Here is a 21,503-nt window from a genome sequence, read left to right on the forward strand (position 1 = left end):
TCAGTACAGTTACAGTCTACTGCTAGTTAGAAACAGGCCTCGTTCACACCATGAGGTCAGTAGTACAGTCTACTGTTAGTTAGAAACAGGCCTCGTTCACACCGCGAGGTCAGTGCAGTTACAGTCTACTGCTAGTTAGAAACAGGCCTCGTTCACACCACGAGGTCAGTAGTTCAGTCTACTGTTGGTTAGAAACAGGCCTCGTTCACACCACGAGGTCAGTACAGTTACAGTCTACTGCTAGTTAGAAACATGCCTCGTTCACACCACGAGGTCAGTACAGTTACAGTCTACTGTTGGTTAGAAACAGGCCTCGTTCACACCACGAGGTCAGTACAGTTACAGTCTACTGTTAGTTAGAAACAGGCCTCGTTCACACCACGAGGTCAGTACAGTTACAGTCTACTGCTAGTTAGAAACAGGCCTCGTTCACACCAAAAGGTCAGTACAGTTACAGTCTACTGCTAGTTAGAAACAGGCCTCGTTCACACCACGAGGTCAGTACAGTTACAGTCTACTGCTAGTTAGAAACAGGCCTCGTTCACACCATGAGGTCAGTAGTACAGTCTACTGTTAGTTAGAAACAGGCCTCGTTCACACCACGAGGTCAGTAGTTCAGTCTACTGTTGGTTAGAAACAGGCCTTGTTCACACCGCAAGGTCAGTAGTTCAGTCTACTGTTAGTTAGAAACAGGCCTCGTTCACACCATGAGGTCAGTACAGTTACAGTCTACTATTGGTTAGAAACAGGCCTCGTTCACACCATGAGGTCAGTAGTACAGTCTACTGTTGGTTAGAAACAGGCCTCGTTCACACCATGAGGTCAGTACAGTTACAGTCTACTGTTAGTTAGAAACAGGCCTCGTTCACACCACGAGGTCAGTACAGTTACAGTCTACTGCTAGTTAGAAACAGGCCTCGTTCACACCATGAGGTCAGTACAGTTACAGTCTACTGCTAGTTAGAAACAGGCCTCGTTCACACCGCGAGGTCAGTACAGTTACAGTCTACTGCTAGTTAGAAACAGGCCTTGTTCACACCACGAGGTCAGTACAGTTACAGTCTACTGTTAGTTAGAAACAGGCCTCGTTCACACCACGAGGTCAGTACAGTTACAGTCTACTGCTGGTTAGAAACAGGCCTCGTTCACACCACGAGGTCAGTACAGTTACAGTCTACTGTTAGTTAGAAACAGGCCTCGTTCACACCACGAGGTCAGTACAGTTACAGTCTACTGTTAGTTAGAAACAGGCCTCGTTCACACCACGAGGTCAGTACAGTTACAGTCTACTGTTAGTTAGAAACAGGCCTCGTTCACACCATGAGGTCAGTAGTACAGTCTACTGTTAGTTAGAAACAGGCCTCGTTCACACCACGAGGTCAGTACAGTTAGTCTACTGCTAGTTAGAATCAGGCCTCGTTCACACCACGAGGTCAGTACAGTTACAGTCTACTGTTAGTTAGAAACAGGCCTCGTTCACACCACGAGGTCAGTACAGTTACAGTCTACTGCTAGTTAGAATCAGGCCTCGTTCACACCACGAGGTCAGTACAGTTACAGTCTACTGTTAGTTAGAAACAGGCCTCGTTCACACCACGAGGTCAGTACAGTTACAGTCTACTGCTTGTTAGAAACAGGCCTCGTTCACACCGCGAGGTCAGTAGTTCAGTCTACTGTTAGTTAGAAACAGGCCTCGTTCACACCGCGAGGTCAGTAGTACAGTCTACTGTTAGTTAGAAACAGGCCTCGTTCACACCATGAGGTCAGTACAGTTACAGTCTACTGTTAGTTCGAAACAGGCCTCGTTCACACCACGAGGTCAGTAGTACAGTCTACTGTTAGTTAGAAACAGGCCTCGTTCACACCATGAGGTCAGTACAGTTACAGTCTACTGTTAGTTAGAAACAGGCCTCGTTCACACCATGAGGTCAGTAGTACAGTCTACTGTTAGTTAGAAACAGGCCTCGTTCACACCACGAGGTCAGTACAGTTACAGTCTACTGCTAGTTAGAATCAGGCCTCGTTCACACCACGAGGTCAGTACAGTTACAGTCTACTGTTAGTTAGAAACAGGCCTCGTTCACACCGTGAGGTCAGTACAGTTGCAGTCTACTGTTGGTTAGAAACAGGCCTCGTTCACACCACGAGGTCAGTACAGTTACAGTCTACTGCTAGTTAGAAACAGGCCTCGTTCACACCACGAGGTCAGTAGTACAGTCTACTGTTAGTTAGAAACAGGCCTCGTTCACACCACGAGGTCAGTACAGTTACAGTCTACTGTTAGTTAGAAACAGGCCTTGTTCACACCACGAGGTCAGTAGTACAGTCTACTGCTAGTTAGAAACAGGCCTCGTTCACACCACGAGGTCAGTACAGTTACAGTCTACTGTTGGTTAGAAACAGGCCTCGTTCACACCATGAGGTCAGTAGTACAGTCTACTGCTAGTTAGAAACAGGCCTCGTTCACACCACGAGGTCAGTACAGTTACAGTCTACTATTGGTTAGAAACAGGCCTCGTTCACACCACGAGGTCAGTACAGTTACAGTCTACTGTTGGTTAGAAACAGGCCTCGTTCACACCACGAGGTCAGTACAGTTACAGTCTACTGTTAGTTAGAAACAGGCCTCGTTCACACCGCGAGGTCAGTAGTTAGTCTACTATTGGTTAGAAACAGGCCTCGTTCACATCATGAGGTCAGTAGTACAGTCTACTGTTAGTTAGATACAGGCCTCGTTCACACCATGAGGTCAGTACAGTTACAGTCTACTGCTAGTTAGAAACAGGCCTCGTTCACACCGCGAGGTCAGTACAGTTACAGTCTACTGTTGGTTAGAAACAGGCCTCGTTCACACCATGAGGTCAGTAGTACAGTCTACTGTTAGTTAGAAACAGGCCTCGTTCACACCGTGAGGTCAGTACAGTTACAGTCTACTGCTAGTTAGAAACAGGCCTCGTTCACCACGAGGTCAGTACAGTTACAGTGTACTGCTAGTTAGAAACAGGCCTCGTTCACACCATGAGGTCAGTACAGTTACAGTGTACTGCTAGTTAGAAACAGGCCTCGTTCACACCGCGAGGTCAGTACAGTTACAGTCTACTGTTGGTTAGAAACAGGCCTCGTTCACACCATGAGGTCAGTACAGTTACAGTCTACTGTTGGTTAGAAACAGGCCTCGTTCACACCACGAGGTCAGTACAGTTACAGTCTACTGTTAGTTAGAAACAGGCCTCGTTCACACCACGAGGTCAGTACAGTTACAGTCTACTGCTGGTTAGAAACAGGCCTCGTTCACACCACGAGGTCAGTACAGTTACACTCTACTGTTAGTTAGAAACAGGCCTCGTTCACACCACGAGGTCAGTACAGTTACAGTCTACTGTTAGTTAGAAACAGGCCTCGTTCACACCACGAGGTCGGTACAGTTACAGTCTACTGTTAGTTAGAAACAGGCCTCGTTCACACCATGAGGTCAGTAGTACAGTCTACTGTTAGTTAGAAACAGGCCTCGTTCACACCACGAGGTCAGTACAGTTACAGTCTACTGCTAGTTAGAATCAGGCCTCGTTCACACCACGAGGTCAGTACAGTTACAGTCTACTGTTAGTTAGAAACAGGCCTCGTTCACACCGTGAGGTCAGTACAGTTACAGTCTACTGTTGGTTAGAAACAGGCCTCGTTCACACCACGAGGTCAGTACAGTTACAGTCTACTGCTTGTTAGAAACAGGCCTCGTTCACACCTTGAGGACAGTACAGTTACAGTCTACTGTTGGTTAGAAACAGGCCTCGTTCACACCGTGAGGTCAGTAGTACAGTCTACTGCTAGTTAGAAACAGGCCTCGTTCACACCACGAGGTCAGTACAGTTACAGTCTACTGCTAGTTAGAAACAGGCCTCGTTCACACCACGAGGTCAGTACAGTTACAGTCTACTGTTGGTTAGAAACAGGCCTCGTTCACACCATGAGGTCAGTACAGTTACAGTCTACTGTTAGTTAGAAACAGGCCACGTTCACACCACGAGGTCAGTAGTACAGTCTACTGTTAGTTAGAAACAGGCCTCGTTCACACCACGAGGTCAGTACAGTTACAGTCTACTGTTAGTTAGAAACAGGCCTTGTTCACACCACGAGGTCAGTAGTACAGTCTACTGCTAGTTAGAAACAGGCCTCGTTCACACCACGAGGTCAGTACAGTTACAGTCTACTGTTGGTTAGAAACAGGCCTCGTTCACACCATGAGGTCAGTAGTACAGTCTACTGCTAGTTAGAATCAGGCCTCGTTCACACCACGAGGTCAGTACAGTTACAGTCTACTGTTAGTTAGAAACAGGCCTCGTTCACACCACGAGGTCAGTACAGTTACAGTCTACTGCTTGTTAGAAACAGGCCTCGTTCACACCGCGAGGTCAGTAGTTCAGTCTACTGTTAGTTAGAAACAGGCCTCGTTCACACCGCGAGGTCAGTAGTACAGTCTACTGTTAGTTAGAAACAGGCCTCGTTCACACCATGAGGTCAGTACAGTTACAGTCTACTGTTAGTTCGAAACAGGCCTCGTTCACACCACGAGGTCAGTAGTACAGTCTACTGTTAGTTAGAAACAGGCCTCGTTCACACCATGAGGTCAGTACAGTTACAGTCTACTGTTAGTTAGAAACAGGCCTCGTTCACACCATGAGGTCAGTAGTACAGTCTACTGTTAGTTAGAAACAGGCCTCGTTCACACCACGAGGTCAGTACAGTTACAGTCTACTGCTAGTTAGAATCAGGCCTCGTTCACACCACGAGGTCAGTACAGTTACAGTCTACTGTTAGTTAGAAACAGGCCTCGTTCACACCGTGAGGTCAGTACAGTTGCAGTCTACTGTTGGTTAGAAACAGGCCTCGTTCACACCACGAGGTCAGTACAGTTACAGTCTACTGCTAGTTAGATACAGGCCTCGTTCACACCTTGAGGTCAGTACAGTTACAGTCTACTGCTAGTTAGAAACAGGCCTCGTTCACACCACGAGGTCAGTACAGTTGCAGTCTACTGCTAGTTAGAAACAGGCCACGTTCACACCACGAGGTCAGTACAGTTACAGTCTACTGCTAGTTAGAAACAGGCCTCGTTCACACCAAGAGGTCAGTACAGTTACAGTCTACTGCTAGTTAGAAACAGGCCTCGTTCACACCACGAGGTCAGTAGTTCAGTCTACTGTTGGTTAGAAACAGGCCACGTTCACACTACGAGGTCAGTACAGTTAGTCTACTGTTGGTTAGAAACAGGCCTCGTTCACACCATGAGGTCAGTACAGTTACAGTCTACTGTTAGTTAGAAACAGGCCTCGTTCACACCACAAGGTCAGTACAGTTACAGTCTACTGCTAGTTAGAAACAGGCCTCGTTCACACCATGAGGTCAGTAGTACAGTCTACTGTTAGTTAGAAACAGGCCTCGTTCACACCGCGAGGTCAGTGCAGTTACAGTCTACTGCTAGTTAGAAACAGGCCTCGTTCACACCACGAGGTCAGTAGTTCAGTCTACTGTTGGTTAGAAACAGGCCTCGTTCACACCACGAGGTCAGTACAGTTACAGTCTACTGCTAGTTAGAAACATGCCTCGTTCACACCACGAGGTCAGTACAGTTACAGTCTACTGTTGGTTAGAAACAGGCCTCGTTCACACCACGAGGTCAGTACAGTTACAGTCTACTGTTAGTTAGAAACAGGCCTCGTTCACACCACGAGGTCAGTACAGTTACAGTCTACTGCTAGTTAGAAACAGGCCTCGTTCACACCAAAAGGTCAGTACAGTTACAGTCTACTGCTAGTTAGAAACAGGCCTCGTTCACACCACGAGGTCAGTACAGTTACAGTCTACTGCTAGTTAGAAACAGGCCTCGTTCACACCATGAGGTCAGTAGTACAGTCTACTGTTAGTTAGAAACAGGCCTCGTTCACACCACGAGGTCAATAGTTCAGTCTACTGTTGGTTAGAAACAGGCCTTGTTCACACCGCAAGGTCAGTAGTTCAGTCTACTGTTAGTTAGAAACAGGCCTCGTTCACACCATGAGGTCAGTACAGTTACAGTCTACTATTGGTTAGAAACAGGCCTCGTTCACACCATGAGGTCAGTAGTACAGTCTACTGTTGGTTAGAAACAGGCCTCGTTCACACCATGAGGTCAGTACAGTTACAGTCTACTGTTAGTTAGAAACAGGCCTCGTTCACACCACGAGGTCAGTACAGTTACAGTCTACTGCTAGTTAGAAACAGGCCTCGTTCACACCATGAGGTCAGTACAGTTACAGTCTACTGCTAGTTAGAAACAGGCCTCGTTCACACCGCGAGGTCAGTACAGTTACAGTCTACTGCTAGTTAGAAACAGGCCTTGTTCACACCACGAGGTCAGTACAGTTACAGTCTACTGTTAGTTAGAAACAGGCCTCGTTCACACCACGAGGTCAGTACAGTTACAGTCTACTGCTGGTTAGAAACAGGCCTCGTTCACACCACGAGGTCAGTACAGTTACAGTCTACTGTTAGTTAGAAACAGGCCTCGTTCACACCACGAGGTCAGTACAGTTACAGTCTACTGTTAGTTAGAAACAGGCCTCGTTCACACCACGAGGTCAGTACAGTTACAGTCTACTGTTAGTTAGAAACAGGCCTCGTTCACACCATGAGGTCAGTAGTACAGTCTACTGTTAGTTAGAAACAGGCCTCGTTCACACCACGAGGTCAGTACAGTTAGTCTACTGCTAGTTAGAATCAGGCCTCGTTCACACCACGAGGTCAGTACAGTTACAGTCTACTGTTAGTTAGAAACAGGCCTCGTTCACACCACGAGGTCAGTACAGTTACAGTCTACTGCTAGTTAGAATCAGGCCTCGTTCACACCACGAGGTCAGTACAGTTACAGTCTACTGTTAGTTAGAAACAGGCCTCGTTCACACCACGAGGTCAGTACAGTTACAGTCTACTGCTTGTTAGAAACAGGCCTCGTTCACACCGCGAGGTCAGTAGTTCAGTCTACTGTTAGTTAGAAACAGGCCTCGTTCACACCGCGAGGTCAGTAGTACAGTCTACTGTTAGTTAGAAACAGGCCTCGTTCACACCATGAGGTCAGTACAGTTACAGTCTACTGTTAGTTCGAAACAGGCCTCGTTCACACCACGAGGTCAGTAGTACAGTCTACTGTTAGTTAGAAACAGGCCTCGTTCACACCATGAGGTCAGTACAGTTACAGTCTACTGTTAGTTAGAAACAGGCCTCGTTCACACCATGAGGTCAGTAGTACAGTCTACTGTTAGTTAGAAACAGGCCTCGTTCACACCACGAGGTCAGTACAGTTACAGTCTACTGCTAGTTAGAATCAGGCCTCGTTCACACCACGAGGTCAGTACAGTTACAGTCTACTGTTAGTTAGAAACAGGCCTCGTTCACACCGTGAGGTCAGTACAGTTGCAGTCTACTGTTGGTTAGAAACAGGCCTCGTTCACACCACGAGGTCAGTACAGTTACAGTCTACTGCTAGTTAGAAACAGGCCTCGTTCACACCACGAGGTCAGTAGTACAGTCTACTGTTAGTTAGAAACAGGCCTCGTTCACACCACGAGGTCAGTACAGTTACAGTCTACTGTTAGTTAGAAACAGGCCTTGTTCACACCACGAGGTCAGTAGTACAGTCTACTGCTAGTTAGAAACAGGCCTCGTTCACACCACGAGGTCAGTACAGTTACAGTCTACTGTTGGTTAGAAACAGGCCTCGTTCACACCATGAGGTCAGTAGTACAGTCTACTGCTAGTTAGAAACAGGCCTCGTTCACACCACGAGGTCAGTACAGTTACAGTCTACTATTGGTTAGAAACAGGCCTCGTTCACACCACGAGGTCAGTACAGTTACAGTCTACTGTTGGTTAGAAACAGGCCTCGTTCACACCACGAGGTCAGTACAGTTACAGTCTACTGTTAGTTAGAAACAGGCCTCGTTCACACCGCGAGGTCAGTAGTTAGTCTACTATTGGTTAGAAACAGGCCTCGTTCACATCATGAGGTCAGTAGTACAGTCTACTGTTAGTTAGATACAGGCCTCGTTCACACCATGAGGTCAGTACAGTTACAGTCTACTGCTAGTTAGAAACAGGCCTCGTTCACACCGCGAGGTCAGTACAGTTACAGTCTACTGTTGGTTAGAAACAGGCCTCGTTCACACCATGAGGTCAGTAGTACAGTCTACTGTTAGTTAGAAACAGGCCTCGTTCACACCGTGAGGTCAGTACAGTTACAGTCTACTGCTAGTTAGAAACAGGCCTCGTTCACACCACGAGGTCAGTACAGTTACAGTGTACTGCTAGTTAGAAACAGGCCTCGTTCACACCATGAGGTCAGTACAGTTACAGTGTACTGCTAGTTAGAAACAGGCCTCGTTCACACCGCGAGGTCAGTACAGTTACAGTCTACTGTTGGTTAGAAACAGGCCTCGTTCACACCATGAGGTCAGTACAGTTACAGTCTACTGTTGGTTAGAAACAGGCCTCGTTCACACCACGAGGTCAGTACAGTTACAGTCTACTGTTAGTTAGAAACAGGCCTCGTTCACACCACGAGGTCAGTACAGTTACAGTCTACTGCTGGTTAGAAACAGGCCTCGTTCACACCACGAGGTCAGTACAGTTACACTCTACTGTTAGTTAGAAACAGGCCTCGTTCACACCACGAGGTCAGTACAGTTACAGTCTACTGTTAGTTAGAATCAGGCCTCGTTCACACCACGAGGTCAGTACAGTTACAGTCTACTGTTAGTTAGAAACAGGCCTCGTTCACACCGTGAGGTCAGTACAGTTACAGTCTACTGTTGGTTAGAAACAGGCCTCGTTCACACCACGAGGTCAGTACAGTTACAGTCTACTGCTAGTTAGAAACAGGCCTCGTTCACACCTTGAGGTCAGTACAGTTACAGTCTACTGTTGGTTAGAAACAGGCCTCGTTCACACCATGAGGTCAGTACAGTTACAGTCTACTGTTAGTTAGAAACAGGCCTCGTTCACACCACGAGGTCAGTACAGTTACAGTCTACTGCTAGTTAGAAACAGGCCTCGTTCACACCATGAGGTCAGTACAGTTACAGTCTACTGCTAGTTAGAAACAGGCCTCGTTCACACCGCGAGGTCAGTACAGTTACAGTCTACTGCTAGTTAGAAACAGGCCTTGTTCACACCACGAGGTCAGTACAGTTACAGTCTACTGTTAGTTAGAAACAGGCCTCGTTCACACCACGAGGTCAGTACAGTTACAGTCTACTGCTGGTTAGAAACAGGCCTCGTTCACACCACGAGGTCAGTACAGTTACAGTCTACTGTTAGTTAGAAACAGGCCTCGTTCACACCACGAGGTCAGTACAGTTACAGTCTACTGTTAGTTAGAAACAGGCCTCGTTCACACCACGAGGTCAGTACAGTTACAGTCTACTGTTAGTTAGAAACAGGCCTCGTTCACACCATGAGGTCAGTAGTACAGTCTACTGTTAGTTAGAAACAGGCCTCGTTCACACCACGAGGTCAGTACAGTTAGTCTACTGCTAGTTAGAATCAGGCCTCGTTCACACCACGAGGTCAGTACAGTTACAGTCTACTGTTAGTTAGAAACAGGCCTCGTTCACACCACGAGGTCAGTACAGTTACAGTCTACTGCTAGTTAGAATCAGGCCTCGTTCACACCACGAGGTCAGTACAGTTACAGTCTACTGTTAGTTAGAAACAGGCCTCGTTCACACCACGAGGTCAGTACAGTTACAGTCTACTGCTTGTTAGAAACAGGCCTCGTTCACACCGCGAGGTCAGTAGTTCAGTCTACTGTTAGTTAGAAACAGGCCTCGTTCACACCGCGAGGTCAGTAGTACAGTCTACTGTTAGTTAGAAACAGGCCTCGTTCACACCATGAGGTCAGTACAGTTACAGTCTACTGTTAGTTCGAAACAGGCCTCGTTCACACCACGAGGTCAGTAGTACAGTCTACTGTTAGTTAGAAACAGGCCTCGTTCACACCATGAGGTCAGTACAGTTACAGTCTACTGTTAGTTAGAAACAGGCCTCGTTCACACCATGAGGTCAGTAGTACAGTCTACTGTTAGTTAGAAACAGGCCTCGTTCACACCACGAGGTCAGTACAGTTACAGTCTACTGCTAGTTAGAATCAGGCCTCGTTCACACCACGAGGTCAGTACAGTTACAGTCTACTGTTAGTTAGAAACAGGCCTCGTTCACACCGTGAGGTCAGTACAGTTGCAGTCTACTGTTGGTTAGAAACAGGCCTCGTTCACACCACGAGGTCAGTACAGTTACAGTCTACTGCTAGTTAGAAACAGGCCTCGTTCACACCACGAGGTCAGTAGTACAGTCTACTGTTAGTTAGAAACAGGCCTCGTTCACACCACGAGGTCAGTACAGTTACAGTCTACTGTTAGTTAGAAACAGGCCTTGTTCACACCACGAGGTCAGTAGTACAGTCTACTGCTAGTTAGAAACAGGCCTCGTTCACACCACGAGGTCAGTACAGTTACAGTCTACTGTTGGTTAGAAACAGGCCTCGTTCACACCATGAGGTCAGTAGTACAGTCTACTGCTAGTTAGAAACAGGCCTCGTTCACACCACGAGGTCAGTACAGTTACAGTCTACTATTGGTTAGAAACAGGCCTCGTTCACACCACGAGGTCAGTACAGTTACAGTCTACTGTTGGTTAGAAACAGGCCTCGTTCACACCACGAGGTCAGTACAGTTACAGTCTACTGTTAGTTAGAAACAGGCCTCGTTCACACCGCGAGGTCAGTAGTTAGTCTACTATTGGTTAGAAACAGGCCTCGTTCACATCATGAGGTCAGTAGTACAGTCTACTGTTAGTTAGATACAGGCCTCGTTCACACCATGAGGTCAGTACAGTTACAGTCTACTGCTAGTTAGAAACAGGCCTCGTTCACACCGCGAGGTCAGTACAGTTACAGTCTACTGTTGGTTAGAAACAGGCCTCGTTCACACCATGAGGTCAGTAGTACAGTCTACTGTTAGTTAGAAACAGGCCTCGTTCACACCGTGAGGTCAGTACAGTTACAGTCTACTGCTAGTTAGAAACAGGCCTCGTTCACACCACGAGGTCAGTACAGTTACAGTGTACTGCTAGTTAGAAACAGGCCTCGTTCACACCATGAGGTCAGTACAGTTACAGTGTACTGCTAGTTAGAAACAGGCCTCGTTCACACCGCGAGGTCAGTACAGTTACAGTCTACTGTTGGTTAGAAACAGGCCTCGTTCACACCATGAGGTCAGTACAGTTACAGTCTACTGTTGGTTAGAAACAGGCCTCGTTCACACCACGAGGTCAGTACAGTTACAGTCTACTGTTAGTTAGAAACAGGCCTCGTTCACACCACGAGGTCAGTACAGTTACAGTCTACTGCTGGTTAGAAACAGGCCTCGTTCACACCACGAGGTCAGTACAGTTACACTCTACTGTTAGTTAGAAACAGGCCTCGTTCACACCACGAGGTCAGTACAGTTACAGTCTACTGTTAGTTAGAAACAGGCCTCGTTCACACCACGAGGTCAGTACAGTTACAGTCTACTGTTAGTTAGAATCAGGCCTCGTTCACACCACGAGGTCAGTACAGTTACAGTCTACTGTTAGTTAGAAACAGGCCTCGTTCACACCGTGAGGTCAGTACAGTTACAGTCTACTGTTGGTTAGAAACAGGCCTCGTTCACACCACGAGGTCAGTACAGTTACAGTCTACTGCTAGTTAGAAACAGGCCTCGTTCACACCTTGAGGTCAGTACAGTTACAGTCTACTGTTGGTTAGAAACAGGCCTCGTTCACACCGTGAGGTCAGTAGTACAGTCTACTGCTAGTTAGAAACAGGCCTCGTTCACACCACGAGGTCAGTACAGTTACAGTCTACTGCTAGTTAGAAACAGGCCTCGTTCACACCACGAGGTCAGTACAGTTACAGTCTACTGTTGGTTAGAAACAGGCCTCGTTCACACCACGAGGTCAGTACAGTTACAGTCTACTGCTAGTTAGAAACAGGCCTCGTTCACACCACGAGGTCAGTAGTACAGTCTACTGTTAGTTAGAAACAGGCCTCGTTCACACCACGAGGTCAGTACAGTTACAGTCTACTGTTAGTTAGAAACAGGCCTTGTTCACACCACGAGGTCAGTAGTACAGTCTACTGCTAGTTAGAAACAGGCCTCGTTCACACCACGAGGTCAGTACAGTTACAGTCTACTGTTGGTTAGAAACAGGCCTCGTTCACACCACGAGGTCAGTAGTACAGTCTACTGCTAGTTAGAAACAGGCCTCGTTCACACCACGAGGTCAGTACAGTTACAGTCTACTATTGGTTAGAAACAGGCCTCGTTCACACCACGAGGTCAGTACAGTTACAGTCTACTGTTGGTTAGAAACAGGCCTCGTTCACACCACGAGGTCAGTACAGTTACAGTCTACTGTTAGTTAGAAACAGGCCTCGTTCACACCGCGAGGTCAGTAAAGTTACAGTCTACTGTTAGTTAGAAACAGGCCTCGTTCACACCACGAGGTCAGTACAGTTACAGTCTACTGTTAGTTAGAAACAGGCCTTGTTCACACCGCGAGGTCAGTAGTTAGTCTACTATTGGTTAGAAACAGGCCTCGTTCACATCATGAGGTCAGTAGTACAGTCTACTGTTAGTTAGATACAGGCCTCGTTCACACCATGAGGTCAGTACAGTTACAGTCTACTGCTAGTTAGAAACATGCCTCGTTCACACCACGAGGTCAGTACAGTTACAGTCTACTGCTAGTTAGAAACAGGCCTCGTTCACACCGCGAGGTCAGTACAGTTACAGTCTACTGTTGGTTAGAAACAGGCCTCGTTCACACCATGAGGTCAGTAGTACAGTCTACTGTTAGTTAGAAACAGGCCTCGTTCACACCACGAGGTCAGTACAGTTACAGTCTACTGTTAGTTAGAAACAGGCCACGTTCACACCACGAGGTCAGTACAGTTACAGTCTACTGCTAGTTAGAAACAGGCCTCGTTCACACCAAGAGGTCAGTACAGTTACAGTCTACTGTTAGTTAGAAACAGGCCTTGTTCACACCACGAGGTCAGTACAGTTACAGTCTACTGTTAGTTAGAAACAGGCCTCGTTCACACCACGAGGTCAGTACAGTTACAGTCTACTGTTAGTTAGAAACAGGCCTTGTTCACACCACGAGGTCAGTAGTACAGTCTACTGCTAGTTAGAAACAGGCCTCGTTCACACCACGAGGTCAGTACAGTTACAGTCTACTGTTGGTTAGAAACAGGCCTCGTTCACACCACGAGGTCAGTAGTACAGTCTACTGCTAGTTAGAAACAGGCCTCGTTCACACCACGAGGTCAGTACAGTTACAGTCTACTGTTGGTTAGAAACAGGCCTCGTTCACACCACGAGGTCAGTACAGTTACAGTCTACTGTTGGTTAGAAACAGGCCTCGTTCACACCACGAGGTCAGTACAGTTACAGTCTACTGTTAGTTAGAAACAGGCCTCGTTCACACCGCGAGGTCAGTAGTTAGTCTACTATTGGTTAGAAACAGGCCTCGTTCACACCATGAGGTCAGTAGTACAGTCTACTGTTAGTTAGATACAGGCCTCGTTCACACCATGAGGTCAGTACAGTTACAGTCTACTGCTAGTTAGAAACAGGCCTCGTTCACACCGCGAGGTCAGTACAGTTACAGTCTACTGTTGGTTAGAAACAGGCCTCGTTCACACCATGAGGTCAGTAGTACAGTCTACTGTTAGTTAGAAACAGGCCTCGTTCACACCGTGAGGTCAGTACAGTTACAGTCTACTGCTAGTTAGAAACAGGCCTCGTTCACACCACGAGGTCAGTACAGTTACAGTGTACTGCTAGTTAGAAACAGGCCTCGTTCACACCACGAGGTCAGTACAGTTACAGTCTACTATTGGTTAGAAACAGGCCTCGTTCACACCACGAGGTCAGTACAGTTACAGTCTACTGTTGGTTAGAAACAGGCCTCGTTCACACCACGAGGTCAGTACAGTTACAGTCTACTGTTAGTTAGAAACAGGCCTCGTTCACACCGCGAGGTCAGTAAAGTTACAGTCTACTGTTAGTTAGAAACAGGCCTCGTTCACACCACGAGGTCAGTACAGTTACAGTCTACTGTTAGTTAGAAACAGGCCTTGTTCACACCGCGAGGTCAGTAGTTAGTCTACTATTGGTTAGAAACAGGCCTCGTTCACATCATGAGGTCAGTAGTACAGTCTACTGTTAGTTAGATACAGGCCTCGTTCACACCATGAGGTCAGTACAGTTACAGTCTACTGCTAGTTAGAAACAGGCCTCGTTCACACCACGAGGTCAGTACAGTTACAGTCTACTGCTAGTTAGAAACAGGCCTCGTTCACACCGCGAGGTCAGTACAGTTACAGTCTACTGTTGGTTAGAAACAGGCCTCGTTCACACCACGAGGTCAGTAGTACAGTCTACTGCTAGTTAGAAACAGGCCTCGTTCACACCACGAGGTCAGTACAGTTACAGTCTACTGTTAGTTAGAAACAGGCCACGTTCACACCGCGAGGTCAGTACAGTTACAGTCTACTGCTGGTTAGAAACAGGCCTCGTTCACACCAAGAGGTCAGTACAGTTACAGTCTACTGCTAGTTAGAAACAGGCCTCGTTCACACCACGAGGTCAGTACAGTTACAGTCTACTGTTAGTTAGAAACAGGCCTCGTTCACACCACGAGGTCAGTACAGTTACAGTCTACTGTTAGTTAGAAACAGGCCTTGTTCACACCACGAGGTCAGTAGTACAGTCTACTGCTAGTTAGAAACAGGCCTCGTTCACACCACGAGGTCAGTACAGTTACAGTCTACTGTTGGTTAGAAACAGGCCTCGTTCACACCATGAGGTCAGTAGTACAGTCTACTGCTAGTTAGAAACAGGCCTCGTTCACACCACGAGGTCAGTACAGTTACAGTCTACTATTGGTTAGAAACAGGCCTCGTTCACACCACGAGGTCAGTACAGTTACAGTCTACTGTTGGTTAGAAACAGGCCTCGTTCACACCACGAGGTCAGTACAGTTACAGTCTACTGTTAGTTAGAAACAGGCCTCGTTCACACCGCGAGGTCAGTAGTTAGTCTACTATTGGTTAGAAACAGGCCTCGTTCACACCATGAGGTCAGTACAGGTACAGTCTACTGCTAGTTAGAAACATGCCTCGTTCACACCACGAGGTCAGTACAGTTACAGTCTACTGCTAGTTAGAAACAGGCCTCGTTCACACCGCGAGGTCAGTACAGTTACAGTCTACTGTTGGTTAGAAACAGGCCTCGTTCACACCATGAGGTCAGTAGTACAGTCTACTGTTAGTTAGAAACAGGCCTCGTTCACACCGTGAGGTCAGTACAGTTACAGTCTACTGCTAGTTAGAAACAGGCCTCGTTCACACCACGAGGTCAGTACAGTTACAGTGTACTGCTAGTTAGAAACAGGCCTCGTTCACACCATGAGGTCAGTACAGTTACAGTGTACTGCTAGTTAGAAACAGGCCTCGTTCACACCGCGAGGTCAGTACAGTTACAGTCTACTGTTGGTTAGAAACAGGCCTCGTTCACACCATGAGGTCAGTACAGTTACAGTCTACTGTTGGTTAGAAACAGGCCTCGTTCACACCACGAGGTCAGTACAGTTACAGTCTACTGTTAGTTAGAAACAGGCCTCGTTCACACCACGAGGTCAGTACAGTTACAGTCTACTGCTGGTTAGAAACAGGCCTCGTTCACACCACGAGGTCAGTACAGTTACACTCTACTGTTAGTTAGAAACAGGCCTCGTTCACACCACGAGGTCAGTACAGTTACAGTCTACTGTTAGTTAGAAACAGGCCTCGTTCACACCACGAGGTCAGTACAGTTACAGTCTACTGTTAGTTAGAAACAGGCCTCGTTCACACCATGAGGTCAGTACAGTACAGTCTACTGTTAGTTAGAAACAGGCCTCGTTCACACCGCGAGGTCAGTACAGTTACAGTCTACTGTTGGTTAGAATCAGGCCTCGTTCACACCACGAGGTCAGTACAGTTACAGTCTACTGCTAGTTAGAAACAGGCCTCGTTCACACCGTGAGGTCAGTACAGTTACAGTCTACTGTTGGTTAGAAACAGGCCTCGTTCACACCGCGAGGTCAGTAGTACAGTCTACTGCTAGTTAGAAACAGGCCTCGTTCACACCACGAGGTCAGTACAGTTACAGTCTACTGCTAGTTAGAAACAGGCCTCGTTCACACCACGAGGTCAGTACAGTTACAGTCTACTGTTGGTTAGAAACAGGCCTCGTTCACACCATGAGGTCAGTACAGTTACAGTCTACTGTTGGTTAGAAACAGGCCTCGTTCACACCGCGAGGTCAGTAGTACAGTCTACTGTTAGTTAGAAACAGGCCTCGTTCACACCACGAGGTCAGTACAGTTACAGTCTACTGCTAGTTAGAAACAGGCCTTGTTCACACCACGAGGTCAGTAGTACAGTCTACTGCTAGTTAGAAACAGGCCTCGTTCACACCACGAGGTCAGTACAGTTACAGTCTACTGTTGGTTAGAAACAGGCCTCGTTCACACCATGAGGTCAGTAGTACAGTCTACTGCTAGTTAGAAACAGGCCTCGTTCACACCACGAGGTCAGTACAGTTACAGTCTACTATTGGTTAGAAACAGGCCTCGTTCACACCACGAGGTCAGTACAGTTACAGTCTACTGTTGGTTAGAAACAGGCCTCGTTCACACCACGAGGTCAGTACAGTTACAGTCTACTGTTAGTTAGAAACAGGCCTCGTTCACACCGCGAGGTCAGTAAAGTTACAGTCTACTGTTAGTTAGAAACAGGCCTCGTTCACACCACGAGGTCAGTACAGTTACAGTCTACTGTTAGTTAGAAACAGGCCTTGTTCACACCGCGAGGTCAGTAGTTAGTCTACTATTGGTTAGAAACAGGCCTCGTTCACATCATGAGGTCAGTAGTACAGTCTACTGTTAGTTAGATACAGGCCTCGTTCACACCATGAGGTCAGTACAGTTACAGTCTACTGCTAGTTAGAAACATGCCTCGTTCACACCACGAGGTCAGTACAGTTACAGTCTACTGCTAGTTAGAAACAGGCCTCGTTCACACCGCGAGGTCAGTACAGTTACAGTCTACTGTTGGTTAGAAACAGGCCTCGTTCACACCATGAGGTCAGTAGTACAGTCTACTGTTAGTTAGAAACAGGCCTCGTTCACACCACGAGGTCAGTACAGTTACAGTCTACTGTTAGTTAGAAACAGGCCACGTTCACACCACGAGGTCAGTACAGTTACAGTCTACTGCTAGTTAGAAACAGGCCTCGTTCACACCAAGAGGTCAGTACAGTTACAGTCTACTGTTAGTTAGAAACAGGCCTTGTTCACACCACGAGGTCAGTACAGTTACAGTCTACTGTTAGTTAGAAACAGGCCTCGTTCACACCATGAGGTCAGTACAGTTACAGTCTACTGTTAGTTAGAAACAGGCCTTGTTCACACCACGAGGTCAGTAGTACAGTCTACTGCTAGTTAGAAACAGGCCTCGTTCACACCACGAGGTCAGTACAGTTACAGTCTACTGTTAGTTAGAAACAGGCCTTGTTCACACCACGAGGTCAGTACAGTTACAGTCTACTGTTAGTTAGAAACAGGCCTCGTTCACACCACGAGGTCAGTACAGTTACAGTCTACTGTTGGTTAGAAACAGGCCTCGTTCACACCATGAGGTCAGTACAGTTACAGTTTACTGTTAGTTAGAAACAGGCCTCGTTCACACCATGAGGTCAGTACAGTTACAGTTTACTGTTAGTTAGAAACAGGCCTCGTTCACACCACGAGGTCAGGAGTACAGTCTACTGTTAGTTAGAAACAGGCCTCGTTCACACCATGAGGTCAGTACAGTTACAGTCTACTGTTAGTTAGAAACAGGCCTCGTTCACACCGCGAGGTCAGTAGTTCAGTCTACTGTTGGTTAGAAACAGGCCTCGTTCACACCATGAGGTCAGTAGTACAGTCTACTGCTAGTTAGAAACAGGCCTCGTTCACACCGCGAGGTCAGTACAGTTACAGTCTACTGTTGGTTAGAAACAGGCCTCGTTCACACCATGAGGTCAGTACAGTTACAGTAATTTGGTTGAACACGTTGTAAAATAGTAAATCACCCATCCCCCCCTCCAGAGTTTCCAGAAAACGTAGACCGGTCAAATTTTTAAGTTTGCTTACTTCAGAATAGTAGAATTTCATTCGGCAACAGTGTTATACTTTCATTATTATGAACAAAGAACCAACCACTGTTTTCTAGAATGTGCTGAAACTCCTGTTCAGATGTCACAGTCACCTCCCAAGGTGCTCTCGTCTGTATAATTTGGCATTTGTTCAATGATTTACTTTTACACCATGCTCAACATCTTAAATGTACGATGATAATGGATTTAACAAGTTGATAACGACAGGAATCAACAGTGGAATCTGATACTCTCTTACAGGCCTGTAGTGATAATAATAATGATGATGTCATCCTCTCTGTAGAGCTAGAGACGAGAAGACGGGAGGATGAGTACAGATTCACAAGTAAGTGATTTGATTGGTCCTCCTTACATAGCTTTCTCCGTGTCATTGGCTATTTTAAACATGTCACTTTTTGATTTTTTTAAGAATTGCTCAAATGCCGAAGTCTACAGACAAACTTATAGTATCTTGTTGTCAATGACTTGTCGTTTTGCGGGTGTGTTAGATGAATTATTTTATGAATGATTTGTCATGTATGATTTTAAGGTAATAAATAGTGGTGGTGGTAAAAATCGATAGTTACATTTCGGGATATTATTTTAATGATATACTATATCTTATCGTTTTTTTTTGTATTTCGCAATATTATTTTTGCGCTAGTTGGCTGTACCTGCACCAAAACGTCATAGCTTGTTCTCCATCTTCTGAAATAGGGAGTCAATTAGATTTCAGCACGTTTATTTCCATGACTGATCAAAACTCGCCTTCTCATGACTCTGTCTTGTCCCTCTGCAGCAGACATAATATGATTACCAATATGTTTGGAACATCGAATCACAATAAAATCACAGTGTCGAATCGCAATACATATAGAATCGTGAGAATGGTGTGGTGATGATATGGTATGGTGAGGTCCCTCAGTATGGTGGTAATATGGTATGGTGAGGTCTCTGTGTGGTGATAATATGGTATGGTGATGTCCCTCAGTGTGGTGATAATATGCTATGGTGATGTCCCTCTGTGGTGATAATATGGTGAGGTCCCTCAGTGTGGTGATAATATGGTATGGTGATGTCCCTCAGTGTGGTGATAATATGGTGATGTCCCTCAGTGTGGTGATAATATGGTGAGGTCCCTCAGTATGGTGATAATATGGTATGGTGAGGTCCCTCAGTGTGGTGATAATATGGTATGGTGAGGTCTCTCAGTGTGGTGATAATTTGGTATGGTGAGGTCCCTCAGTATGGTGATAATATGGTATGGGGAGGTCCCTCAGTATGGTGATAATATGGTGAGGTCCCTCAGTATGGTGATAATATGGTGAGGTCTCTCAGTATGGTGATAATATGGTGAGGTCCCTCAGTGTGGTGATAATATGGTATGGTGAGGTCTCTCAGTATGGTGATAATATGGTATGGGGAGGTCCCTCAGTATGGTGATAATATGGTGAGGTCCCTCAGTATGGTGATAATATGGTGAGGTCTCTCAGTATGGTGATAATATGGTGAGGTCCCTCAGTGTGGTGATAATATGGTATGGTGAGGTCTCTCAGTATGGTGATAATATGGTATGGTGAGGTCCCTCAGTATGGTGATAATATGGTATGGGGAGGTCCCTCAGTATGGTGATAATATGGTGAGGTCCCTCAGTATGGTGATAATATGGTATGGTGAGGTCCCTCAGTATGGTGATAATATGGTGAGGTCTCTCAGTATGGTGATAATATGGTGAGGTCCCTCAGTGTGGTGATAATATGGTATGGTGAGGTCCCTCAGTGTGGTGATAATATGGTATGGTGAGGTCTCTCAGTATGGTGATAATATGGTATGGTGATGTCCCTCAGTGTGGTGATAATATGGTATGGGGAGGTCCCTCATTGTGGTGATAATATGGTATGGTGAGGTCCCTCAGTATGGTGATAATATGCTATGGTGAGGTCTCTCAGTATGGTGATAATATGGTGAGGTCCCTCAGTGTGGTGATAATATGCTATGGCGATGTCCCTCAGTATGGTGATAATATAGTGTTGTGAGGTCCCTCACTATGGTGATAATATGGTATGGTGAGGTCCCTCACTATGGTGATAGTATAGTGTTGTGAGGTCCCTCAGTGTGGTGATAGTATAGTGTTGTGAGGTCCTTCACTATGGTGGTAATATGGTATGGTGAGGTCCCTCACTATGGTGATAGTATAGTGTTGTGAGGTCCCTCACTATGGTGGTAATATGGTATGGTGAGGTCCCTCCGTGTGGTGATAATATAGTGTTGTGAGGTCCCTCAGTGTGGTGATAATATAGTGTTGTGAGGTCCCTCACTATGGTGGTAATATGGTATGGTGAGGTCCCTCACTATGGTGATAATATAGTGTTGTGAGGTCCCTCACTATGGTGGTAATATGGTATGGTGAGGTCCCTCACTATGGTGATAGTATAGTGTTGTGAGGTCCCTCACTATGGTGATAGTATAGTGTTGTGAGGTCCCTGGCTATTCCCAGCCCTAGTAATAAATAATCTGTGTGCACGTTGTGAACTCGGTGTAGCTAGTCGCCGTGCTGGACAGATAAGGTGTCCCAATGACCCAGACAATACATTTGTAGTCTTGCTATCTATACCAGCCTTCGGCCCTGCTCTCCTCATTCACACCAGGGTTCAAATATTATTCAAAATCTTTCAAATACTTTGAGCGTTTGCTTTAGCCTACCTGGAGTGCCAGATGGGAGGGGTTTGCAGTTTTACGACTATTCTATTGGTTCCATTGCACCAGGCAAGCTCAATCAAGCACATATAAAGTATTTGAAATGATTTTGAATACTATTTGAACCCAGGTTTGCTTTTCTTCATTTCGGTAACTCCACACTGGCTCCCAGTTCAGTTGAGCAGTGCAGGGTGCATGTATTTTTAGATTGAACTTGGACCTATTGCTGTGATGCAGCAGGCAGCACCACAGATACTGCTACTTCACATTACAACTAGAGAGCCTAGATTATGCAATATCATGCCTGGAGAAAAGAACAAGACACAAACTTGTTATAAATGTATATCACAATTCATTAATACATTACAAACTTTTAATACAACTCAAGTTGCCAGATCTCAGAGAGTAGGCCAACATTGCATAGCCTGTTTGGAAAAGTTACATTTTAGCGCCTGGTCATTGCCATGAGAGATGGGGAAACATTGA

The 21,503-nt window shown here is 46.3% G+C and overlaps 1 protein-coding gene across 2 annotated transcripts in view; it reads left to right on the forward strand.

Moving 5' to 3' along the window:
- Positions 1-21,503, forward strand: part of LOC106584747 (ATP-dependent Clp protease ATP-binding subunit clpX-like, mitochondrial) — a 77,012-nt gene that overhangs the window by 28,523 nt on the left and 26,986 nt on the right. For both annotated transcript variants that reach the window (XM_014170287.2, XM_014170288.2), the window contains exon 7: positions 18,625-18,666. In XM_014170287.2, the coding sequence (XP_014025762.1) occupies positions 18,625-18,666 (42 nt within the window). The remainder of the gene's footprint in view (positions 1-18,624; positions 18,667-21,503) is intronic.

The sequence above is a fragment of the Salmo salar genome, chromosome ssa23, assembly GCF_905237065.1.
Source record: "Salmo salar chromosome ssa23, Ssal_v3.1, whole genome shotgun sequence".
Lineage (NCBI taxonomy): Eukaryota > Metazoa > Chordata > Actinopteri > Salmoniformes > Salmonidae > Salmo > Salmo salar.